The 12,460-nt window shown below is 44.2% G+C and overlaps 1 protein-coding gene across 1 annotated transcript in view; it reads right to left on the bottom strand.

Annotated features, from left to right (window-relative positions):
- Nucleotides 1-12,460, bottom strand: part of ITPR1 (inositol 1,4,5-trisphosphate receptor type 1) — a 149,443-nt gene that overhangs the window by 73,546 nt on the left and 63,437 nt on the right. Inside the window, exons 29-38 of the mRNA XM_048957818.1 lie at nt 11,919-12,056; nt 10,515-10,640; nt 9,948-10,148; nt 8,211-8,462; nt 7,545-7,670; nt 6,718-6,846; nt 3,160-3,280; nt 2,363-2,547; nt 1,106-1,254; nt 71-182 (exon numbers count right to left, since the gene is read on the bottom strand). Of these exons, the coding sequence (XP_048813775.1) occupies nt 71-182; nt 1,106-1,254; nt 2,363-2,547; nt 3,160-3,280; nt 6,718-6,846; nt 7,545-7,670; nt 8,211-8,462; nt 9,948-10,148; nt 10,515-10,640; nt 11,919-12,056 (1,539 nt within the window). The remainder of the gene's footprint in view (nt 1-70; nt 183-1,105; nt 1,255-2,362; nt 2,548-3,159; nt 3,281-6,717; nt 6,847-7,544; nt 7,671-8,210; nt 8,463-9,947; nt 10,149-10,514; nt 10,641-11,918; nt 12,057-12,460) is intronic.

Here is a 12,460-nt window from a genome sequence, read left to right as displayed (position 1 = left end):
AGTTTATTCTCCTTTACTGAATAATAAAGGCAGTGTTGAACATGGAATGACAAACTGTCAATTACATTACCTTTTCTCCATAGCCTCTGTCTTTGGTCATCATTTCCCTGAGTGTCTGTAATACTTTAATACACAGTTTCTCTTCATTCTCCTCTAGCAGCTGTTTAGTATGCTTTATTAATCTGAAAATAAACAATCAATTACAGTTCATTTTAATAAAAGCATTCTAGAAGTAGGATAAGATACGTGGCTCTCTTACTGAATTTAAGCTGCAAACAGGGTTTTATTAAAACATAATTCTGTCTCTCCATTATATAACTGTTTGGGGAATATCCTCAATAGCAACACGTCAGAAGCCACTATGGGCTTCAGTGAAGCTGTGAAGGAAATGCACAGAGTAACAGGCAAGAGAACCAGATAAAAACCATCTGATTACAGGCAGAAAGAAATCAGAGGAAGGCACCATATAATTTAAGACTTGATAAATCTTCAGAACAAACCCTAACAGCAAGGAGAAAAACTGTTCCACAGCTACTGTGTTAAAAACACACTGGGAGTCCTCAGTAGTGAAATTTGAAATCCACTCTACCCAGCATTCATTAACTACTCAGTTACCTGGTTTCTGTGATCTCTGTCCATAACCCACCTCTCCAGGAGATGATCTGAGAACCTGGATTTTGCCCTGAACTGCCCTCCAAATGACCCTGTAATCTCTTCCCTTCCTTCACTCCAAACTCGGGCATCTGAGTTATGTGATGCATGAGATAACAATTGATTTTGACACAGTTCCCCAGCATCAAGAGCTGCAAGGACAAGTGCCTTGCAAACACCATTGAGCTTGAAGACAAGAGTCAGTTCAAAATTGCATCCTCATTTATAGGCACTATATACAATTCAGCAAATAGATCCTAAATACCAGCTCTAGGAGCACACCAGCCTTCCCCCCACTCCAGGAGCTCACCTTCCCCCAGACGACAAGCACTGTTCACCATAGCAAGAAATGCCAGCACAAAGCTGGGCAAGAGCACACCCCTCCATGGAGCACGGGGTGAAAATGGTAAACAGCAAAATACTACAAACCTCCCAAGATTTCAGGACAACTTACTTGCAAATGAAACCACCGCTTTCACATTTCCTCCTTGCGTCTGTGTTCTCTGGGAAGAGCAGTTCAGGTCTGTGAAGCACATCTACCAGTACAGACAACTCTGCTTGGACAAGAGGACGTAAACGATCCTCTAAAGCTGACACAATGTCCTGGATCATATTGAGATACAAACATTAACCATGTATACAGTTATATACAAAATAATTCTACAAGCTGCAAAAGAGGAGCTGAACAGTTACTTCTGTCCTGCCTGCACTCTCAGGTAGTTTTATCAGTATGCATAAGCATAAGAAGTACCACTTAAAATTATGCATGGGATTCTTGCCTTTTCACTCATGTTTGGAAAGCTGCAGCTACCTGACAATAAAAGCATGTTCATGCTAACACTTCAGCACTCACAAAACACTGAGATACATGCGAAGGCAGAGAGGAAAAGTTTAATCGCATTGAAAAGACCAGAGGGGATTGGATAGAGAGGGACAAACCATTTCAGTGAGAATGGGCTGGGCACAGTTTTTACATTGGGTACTAAACTAACATAAAGTTAGTTAGCACTGTTTGCTATAAAAAGGTTTTGAGCATAGGATGAATCTTCAAAGGAAAAACACATAGTTTAAGATAATGTATTTCCTTCAGTATGAGAAAGGTTTTACTGAACCACCTACTGGTCTGAGCATAGAATATAGCTAAAACAGTCCCTATTTCTAACACAAAGCATTATTTTTAAGTGTTACTTTTTAGCAGAAACAGTGGGGATGCCAGCACACCTCAGGAAAATGACTCTGGATGCAACTGTGTCACAGGAAAGCAACGCACCCATTCATTTCAAGCTCTGCAGTGCTTCCATGCAGGTCTGTGGCACCTTTCACTGCACTGAGGGGCTTGGTGTACAAGGAGCAATGCACTCAAGGGGTCTGGAAGGCTGTGATAGTGAAAATGTCCTCTCTAACCAAAGGAATGCTTTGTTCCTAACAGATGGTGGAACAAGAATCTTTCAAGTACCAGTAACTTTAAATGCCATCCCCTCCTAAGGGAGTAAAGCTTCACTATTCATTAAGTGTACATTCAATTCTGTTTCCTTATACGATGCTCTACATTTGATTTTATGCACAGGATTACATTCAGCATCAGCTAAACTTGTTCACCACAGAGCATTCTGACTAGGCAACTCCCAAGCACTGTTCTACTTAGAGAATTCCTCCTTCCATGTAAATACACAGGTGCTTATCAAAGGAGGAAGGGGTGCTGCACAGTCACCTGTAATCTTTCAATTATGTTTCGATAATCCCTGGAAGCAGCAAGCACTGAATCTCTGCGGGCAGCATTCCTTGCAGTCATTCGCCAGTTCATTGCAGTCTTCTGCACAATATTGTGAGATTTCAGGAAGAGATTGTTGACCTGACTGTCCAAGTCCACAGGAATTGCAATGGCTCGGCTTTTTGCTGCAACAACAAGTAGAGGTTCCTTTAGCCCATGTATTACAATCAATGCAAGAACAAGACAGGCTCTGCTTGCAGTTCTTTCTGCAATCTGCCTGGTATGCACTTTAAACTATGCAACTGTGTAATGGTCAGACCTCTCTGTAGCACTACTTTAAAGGATTTCACAATTCTGAGCTGTTTACTCAAACTGTGTGAATAGGAGTACACCTTTAGACACACATTAATCCCATGCTAGCACACACGTGCACCTACCCAACAGAATTTGGCTGCATATCCAGTACAAATTACTCTTTTTGCTACTCAAAGCAGAGCAAATTACTGGGAGGAGTGCTACAAAACTCTAGATGGACCATTTCCCAGTCACAGATCAACAGGATTACAGAGAGCTCCGAGGTTAAACCAAGAAAGCACTTCAGGTTATTGTGACAACACCTATTGCTCAGCCGTGGCAATCCATGGGCACAATTCTGGCTTTGCAGGGCGACTTGGCTCTGAATTAGCTGCAAACTGCACCAGCAAGAAGCTGAGCTTTGTTTTGGGAAGGACGACACGTGAGCAGCAAATACAAGACCATGTTTGCAGCACTGAGATCTGATTGCATCCATGTCTTACCTACATCTGAGAGCACCCGAATGCAGCTTTCCACTGATGCCTTTTGGCTTGGCATCAACCAGTTGCAATGGTAAACTCTGAACACACCTTGCAGCAACTGTACAAACACAGGCTGTCGAGTCTGGAACACAAGACGAAAGAAAAATCAAGCATCACATCATCCTGAGATGTGCCAGAATCAACTTGAGGTAACACTGGTTTCCAGCTTCAACCATGACTTCTTGCACACCACTCATTTCCAGCTGGTCTGCATCCTTTAGTTACACAATATACTGCATAGGCAGCCTATCTACCACACCATCAGCAACCGAATGGAGAGGGTGGGAGCAAGGGCTGGAAGGGAAATACTAAATAGACAGCTTCTAAAGCATAAAGCTTTAGTAATTGAAGACTGACTAAGCAAAGGAAATAAGCAGTAATCTTAATCTGTTTAATCAGAGTTATCAGCAAGCCTGGCACACGGAGGTTCTTCCTTTCACACTGACCAGCAGCTGACTCAACAGCCCACACGTAAATGGGACCTGGCTCTGGGCTAAACGACAGCACAGCTGCAGAGCTGAAAATTCATCACTTCAAATATCACCTGGTACCTCATTTACTGAAGAAACCAGCTGGGTATTTGTTATTTTGAACATAGGTAGTAGTTAGTGGTAAATCATCCCAGTTGTTACAGAGCAGCCAAAATTAACGTGTGGTTTTTAGCCCTGTACTTTGCACGGTGATCTGTCACTGCAGATAGGTGAGCTACCTGACACACAAATGCACATGAGCTTTGCTCTTTCATCTCTGCAACATCCCAACTGTATCGATCAGAACTCCCCACTTGGTTTTGTATAATAATTACTTTCTATAGCAATTCCTTTATTTTACCTAGAGAAGAAAGAGTATTTAAAATGTTTGAAATGAACTCTTCCTGAGAGGGGAATACCCACATCCCACTACCTATTAGCTACGTCATCTTTCTAGCAGCTATGTGAACTACACCACAGTGCACAGCCCACAAGACTTAGGAACCAGAGAAAAAATACCTCTTTTATTCTGGTCAAGATCTGTGTCTGTTCGTAAGAAAAAAATGGAGTTAGAGGGGAAAAAAACAAATCTATTAGATGACTACATCTATTAAACCAATACATTAAATGATACCACTACGGAATATATAAAAGGAGAGGCAAATACCCAGTATCCTTTCTAGAAATAAGCCAAACACCAGCAACATGGCAGATAGCACTGTCCTCTGAGGGCACCGAAAATATCTGCACTTCTGGACTTCAGCCACCAACAGTCCTTCCAGCTCCTTTCCAAAGCCTTGCTGGTCTAAAAGGCTTCAGAGCTGCTTAATTTGCTCAAATTAGGTCCATAAATCAAACAAGAAATTTATTCCACGTTCCACATCCCTCCAAGAACATTTGTGAAGGAAAGCCTCGGGCAGCAGCAACCTTAGGAGGCAGGCAAGCTAAACAGTGCTTGTTACAGAGGAAAATTTTGGACAGCTGTTCTTTGAAAAGACATATTTATGTTCTCCTAATTTCATATTATTTGAACTGTATGATAGATGTACAAGGTGTTCCTTGAACAAGCAAGGCTGGTCCTGACTCAGGGGAGGCACAATTCAAGTCCAACAAGCCATAACATGAAAGAACATCAGACAAGAAGAGGCTCGCATGAAAAGAAATGAGAGGACAAGGCGTAGCAGGAAGAATGGGGAGCAAGCAAATCCAGAGGCAAGGCAAAGCTGAGCGACAAAAGTCGTCTACCTATGGAGACAGGGAGCTCTGCAGAATCTCAGATCTGAGGGTAAAATCCCACCTGGAGGAGTTATGTGCACCAGGCAGGTGTACAGCAGGCTGTACTCCTCAGGTGGGAGAGCTCTCAGATGTGAGCAAGAGTGTTGACAGGCAGGGAAAGGTAGAGACAGAGAGCTTTGAACTCAAAGACACAGAAGCAAGGCAAATCCAGGATAAGACAAAGACAGAGCTATCAACTGAGATGGTAAGGAGGGATGAAATCGCTGTGTATGGAGGAGTGAATGAGATACTGAAGAAACCTGCTGACACATAAAGTTACCAGATAGCTAACGTGATGATAAGGAAGTGTATTCAAATGTTGTACTCTTAGATGACAATTAAAGGTATGACAGCCAAGGAATACAACACAGGGATGAGAGGAGAAGGGCAGAGCCCTGGGGAACAAGGCTAACCATTGATCTCAACTTCTTATCTTTGGATGAAATTTTGACAGACTTTCGTGGAAGCTGATGCACCATACTTGCTGACATTTTAAAGTCACATGAGAAGCAAATGAACTGCTGGACTGCTCAGACTTGCCTGGTTAAGACACAACTCTAATAAAGCTGCTCAGGCCAAACACAGCTGCTGCAGCTCTCTGCTCTCACAGGCAATGCACACAGTCTGGCAATTAAAGAGCATTGGACCTCGGCTCAAATGCTGCTCTGCTGCTTTCAATGTGACTGACTTCTTGCCTGAATAAGGCCTGAGAAGCTGACCCCTGTTGAATATAAAATAGTTGAATGGATCAGGCTGGAAACTGGTCATCCAGGCACGGGTCAACTGCACACCTGATTCAGTGAGGGCAGGAACACACTGTTAATATTGGACAGAAGGAACTCCTCACCTGATGCAGGCACGCAGCAGTGCTCTGTATGTTTTCCTGGAAGCCTGCAGCAGCCAGGCAGCACACCAGGATCCAAAGGGTTACAATTCACACCGTGATGAGGGACTGCCACGGTCAACTGGCAGATGCCCCTTATGGCTGCCTTTGGGAAGCAAGATGCTTCCTAACCTGCTGCCAGTTGCATTGAATTACAAACCTGGAGTTTGCACTCTGAACAATTGCCTTTGGCATGATGAGGTTGCATCAAGTTTCAGCAATCACCACATTTAAACCTGAGAGATCAGCCAGACACCTGACCACTCCGCCCACACTCCTCCCAAGAAGTTATTTATGAATAAAAGAATGATGTTATCATTGTGCTGCAACACCAACATTAGGGCAATGTCCTGACACTGCTGTTCTGCAAAGGAAATCTCCGTCACTGTCACAAACATTCCAAATTCCCCCCCGTGCTTTTTGTTACAGACCAGAAGTTATTCAGCTTAATACAACAGAGCTTTTGCATTTTTGTTTTGTTTTTAAAGGAAATTACAATCTTATAAAATACACTGGCTTTGTACCCTCTGTAATGCAACTTTCACTCCCCCTATCCAGAAGTCTTGTCACCGAAGCTTTATCTTCTTTCCTCAGTGTGCTCTGCACAACTCTTTCCTGCCACCCAACTGCTAACCTCATAACTGTAGGCCCTCTGGAGAGTGTTTCTATGTGGTTCCAAGGAAAATTGAATTTACCCATGGAGTTGTAACTGCTGTCACAGAAAAAGTTTGTACATCGATATACAAAATCTTCTATCCATTTCTACCTCAAAACAAACACCTTGGCCACAAAGAATACACATCTGCACCCACGTGTCTCTTTTGAGCTGGTAACAGAACCGAAGTGGAATTAACATATATCTCTTCATCTGTGCCTCTAGCTTTTTCCTACCTGCAAAGTAGTGCTTTGATCAGAGAACGGGGAGCTGAAGAAAGTGGTGACAATACTCATCACTATTTCTGTGACGTACTTCTCCAATATGGAGTCAGCATGCTTTCTGTCGCTGGTGTTGTTGCAAGCCTGCAAGACAGTTCATCACTAGATCAGAAGCAACTCAACCAAAATAGACTAATAAGGATTATGGACTGGAGATGTTTGATTTTGCATCATTCCAGCCAGGGCAGTGCCCTGCCAGAACAACACTTATGATTCTGGCATCTTTGTATTTCCAGTACGTGCAAAGGCAGACCCCAACACTCTCACTGTTTCAATACATTGGCATCGAGCACGTTTAGGAGTAAAGAGAAGAAGCAGAGTTCCTTAGAAAAAATATGCTAGGAGGATAGGAAGGACCAAGGTGTAATGCTTTCATATGGGGAAATACTTGGAATCCCAGGCAGAAAGCCATAGGGACAAACAAATGCCAAGCTTGGAAAAACAAAATGGTCCTGACCTGCCAAAAAACGTTGACTATTGCTTGGGAAGGAACTGGCCATCACAGCCAGAATAAGCAAGCCAGGTGGCAGAACATAAAAATGCATTAGACAAAGGAGCAGGGTGTGGGGCTTTTTCTTTTTAAAGGAAAATATCAATGCGTTCCATGGAATATGACTAATGAAATCCACAGGCACGGGAAAAAGGCAAATAGAAATGTGAAAAGGCACAGCAGCTGGGGGCACTCCCTGCCTGGATGCAGCAGCACCGTGCCTTATTTTTATTGCTATATGCTACAGAGGTTAAACTTTTTCAATTCAGTTCCCAGATACAGAAATCATTACCCGACAGATGTCAACCAGGAAGTTCTCAAATAGCTTCCACATATGATTACTGGTGTAAATCTCTTTCATTTCTACTTCCGTGTCCACGTAGCAATGATTCAAGAAGTTGATGTACGCAATTTTAACCTAAAAGTGGAGAAAAAGATTACCATTAAAAAAATGAAAACTGGGAAGCATTGTGAATGGATATAATGTCACATTAAAACTGCTACATAAATCATTTGCAGCTCAACTTCCTTTTATTTAAGCACTGGTGAAATTTAATGCCATGAATAGCAAGACATCATCCAATAAAAAACACTGGGATTATTGCAGACAAAACGTCAGCATTATAATCATTTCCAGTTCTGCAGAACCATCTGTTCAAGTTTAGTAGCATACTCCATAAACTTCTCTGCCTCAAGAACCCTATAAAAGAAGCAAGCACAGCATCACATCCCCCCGTTAAGGGCAAGGAAACAAAAGGATTTCACTGAGCTATCCTGAATCACTAGGGCTGCCTATAGCAGGACCAGGAGAGGAATTCAGTTTCCCAGCTCACCTGCTGTTGCTCACCTGCCCCACCAGCTTTATCACAGCAGAAGGACTAAATAATATTAAATCTCTCTTGCCCAAAGTCAGTGCATTTCAAATTCATGCAGGCCAGTGTCTGCGAAGAGCCCTCACCTCAGGAATGCAATCCTCATGGGTTACTACCCTAACAATGTCATCCAGAGGAAGGAGGGAGTTGCATTTGATTTCTGTGTAGACATTCTTGCCTTCTGTGCACACAGCAAGCAGTTCTACCAAGTGGATGTGGTACATCAGAGGGCTGTTCTCATCCATCCGATCCCTCTCTGATCTCATCATCTGCACCAAAGTCTGGAAGGAGGCTCTGTCATTGTAAAACACCAGGACGTCTTCTCCTGCGTTCACCAGCTAACAAGAAAGAAAAATATTCCATTAACAGATCAAAGCCTGGGCATCGCCCCACAGCATCCTCCCCTAATCAGCAGGCTGTTGCAGCACAAGTCCTGATTAGCTAATTAGCTATTCTTTGGAACCTTAAAAGAAGTGCAGCTGCCAAGTCAGCTGGGCATTCCTCCGGTGCTCCCCTCACACGGTGCAGGGCTCAGAAATGACACTGTCTCTTAACGAATTTACCACTTCTAACCTGCTGAGGAACTTCAAAGTCAGCCCAACTTGACTGCTCAGACAGAAGTTGTGCCAAGAAGCTTGTGACTTTCTGTTGTACTTTTTAGTTTCACATATATTGCCTCAGCTGACTTCTTAATGCAGTAAGCTGTGGATGTACCATTTTGTTCAGAAAAATGCCTTGGGGGCACGCCGGGTGGGAGGGCTGCCAGGCTCAGTAATTCCACCCTTCTGAACAAACACCATCAATTTTCCAAGGCTAGCAAGTGACATGTTAAGTCACATACTGAAGATTTCTATCAACTTGACACTTCAGGTCTGGATGGCCAGAGCTCCAGAGCACTGAGGCTCTCCTGTAACTCCACAGACAGAACGACAGCAAGCAGACTGAGAGCTGCTGTGGGGCTGAGCACTACAAAGAATGCAGCTGTGGGGATCAAACAGCCTTCCAGGCAGAGCGTGGGGCCATCAGCTAGATAAGAGGCAGAAAGCAACCCCTTCCTCCTCAGCAGCTGCTGACCGTGGTCAAAGCCGACTGCTGAACACCTCCACCAACCCAACCTCACGTTGAGAAGCCCACAAAACCATTCTTAAACTGAGCAGCAAAATACCGAAGGGCTCTGATCAACTGATGCAGAAATCAGAGCTTGACAAATCTGATCCTCGAGCGCCCCCTGCCGAGCAGGCCAACAACAATGCCAGCAGACAGACTGCCAGACCGCCTCCAAAATCCCACGGGAAGGGACTTCTGACCCTTTTCTGACCTCTCCCTTCTATCCTGACATCCCGATCTCTCAGTTCCCTACACACACGCTGGTAAAGACCCTCGGACTTTTCCTCTTTCAGCACTTACCAACAATTTACATATTCACCTACTTAAGAAAAAAAATTCCCATCAAATTATGGCATTATCAGTAAAATTTTCCTTCAGCATCAGAATACTGAAATTAACTATCTCTCTTACTGTTTTCCTATGGAAAGGCAGCCTTTCTTCAAACTAAGCTTGCCCATGCACTGCTTTGCAGAAGCCTGGAAAACAACCTGCAATTATCATCCATAACCAACCGCTCTTTGTATCTCTAGGTGAGGAGCTCAGAAGGCTTTTGGTCACAAAAACAGCCTGTGCTTTCTGGAGCTGTATGCTCTTTTTGCATCGAGAGAGCTGTCAGCTTCTTGGCAGTCCCAGAAGCGAGAGGATCAATTTGTCATTTTCACCAAATGCTATGTGAAAACTTCTGTTCAGACCTCGCAAATCTCTGCAGCTCTCACCTCAGCCATTACCATATCTTGGCATTTCTTAATGAATTTTCCTTCCGCCTTGACAATCGTCTGCAGGAACTTTATGTACTGAACGTTTCTGCCATGTGTTTCTATACAGTGGACAAAGTGTTGAACAACGCGTTCATTAATCTCACTGCAAAGCTGGAAGTTGTTCATGAAAATGTGCTGCATTGTTACCGCTTCCAGAATCTGAGGAAAGGGATGAAAGAAAGAAATTAGAAAACAAACAAATCACCAAATCCACAGAGAGGTCAGGATAAAGCCAACACCCCTGCAGGGTGGGTGTATGGCAGAACAGACCATTCCCAAGGAGCCAACCTTTCAACACCACACCTCGTATCTCAGCTTATTCTGTTTTAGCCCACTTCAGCCTCCTGAACTTTCTATAGTGAAATGGTCCCAAACCAGCTTTGGAGGCTTTAAAAAGAAATCAAAGTGTGACCCCTGCAATCAATCTTCATCAGAACAGGCCCAAAGGCCCCAAGGACATTCCATTCACTTTTCTCTTTGGAAAAATAAAAAATAAGAAAAATTATGGCATGAGGTTATTCTTACCCCTGGGTTAAGGAACAGGTTTATGTGCTTGTGCAGCAACACCTGGTTCTGTTGGTTCCCAGCACAAAAGTTCTGTAAAAACTCGTGTGCGAGCTTCATTATCTCCTGCATCCTCGTGTCTTCAGCCTGTGATTGCATGACAAATACGACGGGGTTACAAAGAATCTGAGGGTTCACTCGCAGGTGAGCACTAGATGAGTCCCAGTTCCAGCTCTGCAGGAGAACTGTCACGTATCTCTCACTCTCCAAAGAAAAACAAACCTCCACCCAGTTCACAGACATTAGGGATGAGTTTGGCCTGCTTCACAGTTCTAAAGATCATCAAAACTAAAGGCCATAATAGAAGTTACAGTAGTTTATTCTTTAAAATCACAGACTCCACACCCAGGCCTGCCAGCAACGTGCTTTAGTCACTTTTACACTTCTGAGCAGAGAAGAGCACTGGCCAAACCACAACACATCACCACCTTGGGGCTACCAAGGAAAATTGCCACGTCCTGTTGAAATGCATTTTAGCAGTGACAGATGGGTAGTTCATGGCAAAGAGGAGATGGAAAGTTCTTATTGCAGCAGTTAAGCCCAATTTATGTTTACTGGAATGTGCACACTGCTTGCACAGTTCAGGAACCAGTGCCTTTCCTCTGACATCAGTGTAGATTACTGATGGCAAAAAATGCAGTTTGGAAAATCACTGTTTTTATTCTTAAGAGGTTTTATACATTTCCAAGGGTGAAACATCCTCTCCACACTGCCTGTTCAGTAGCATATTCACAAGTATGGGACAGAATGGCAACAAGAGTTATCAGAGGGGCTGTTTCTGCTGATTTTTCTTAACAAAATACGAAGCAAGACAGTGAGACTTAACATTATTCAAAGCTACTGCCTAGAATTACTGGCTTTCAGAAACCTGTGGAGTCTGGAACAGAGGACAGGACTAAATGGTAAAAAATGTGACAAGGTCCCTCACCTCCACAGTGATAAGTGCCTGTCGCCAGTGACTAATGGGCAGCAGGGCAATGAACTCAGGGTGTGTTCCATCAGCACAATGCAGTGCTGTGCAGTGTGTACAGCAGGCTGGTCCAAGAGAGTTTCAACCTGTACCACTGACACCACACGTGGCACTCTGATATGTCTCATTATGAACTGCAGCCCTCTGCTGGTCACCCTGTCGGTATTAACTCACACCTAAGAGGACTCTGGGACTGTAACTGGGAGGAAGGGAGGTCTGTGTTCTGTGTGTAACTACTGGACAGATCTGCTGATGTACCTACAGGGAACCAAGCTCCCCTGTAATCCCAGGATGGCTGTCATACAGGTACCGCATAGCAACAGGGAAGACTTGATGAGGTATTAAAGCCCATCAACCTAACATGAAGTGAAGTGGTAGCTGTACAAGAACCCAACCTTTTCATAAGGGATCTGCAGCAGTTCAAGCACAACTGCATGTGCTCCCATGTTCCTCAGCAGTCGCTGCTGCTGCTTGCGGCTCTTCCTGACCGAGGTGCTCTCTTGGACACACAGCTTGCTGAGCCGGAGCAGGATCTGGAGAAGAGATTTGCTTTAGAACTGGGCTGAGTTTCAGAACTTGTCAGATGGCTCCCAGAGGGAATCAATGTCAGAAAACACATCTGCATCAACAGTGATGGTTCTAGTGAGCAAAATCAAGTTTTGCAGCCTCGTGATGAGGAGTTAAGACCGGGTTAAAGCCCGGTTGCTCCTGCAATAGCAGTGGGGAGGCAGAAGGACCGAGCTGCAGCTAAGAAGCAAGAGGCAGCCGCCGTGACTGTGCCACTCGCCCTTCTCCCAGTATGCAGCAGCCAGCACAGTGTTGTCACTGGCACAAGCAAGGGAAGCAGTGAGGCAACAGATCCATCATCACATGTGGTGGTTCCTGGCCTGGGCACCATCCACTTCATTTGACTAGCGCTGCTCTTACAGAATTGAGC

Source organism: Lagopus muta, chromosome 11, assembly GCF_023343835.1.
Source record: "Lagopus muta isolate bLagMut1 chromosome 11, bLagMut1 primary, whole genome shotgun sequence".
NCBI lineage: Eukaryota > Metazoa > Chordata > Aves > Galliformes > Phasianidae > Lagopus > Lagopus muta.
The sequence above is the reverse complement of the archived record's forward strand: the minus strand, read 5'-3'. Positions and strand labels throughout refer to the sequence as shown.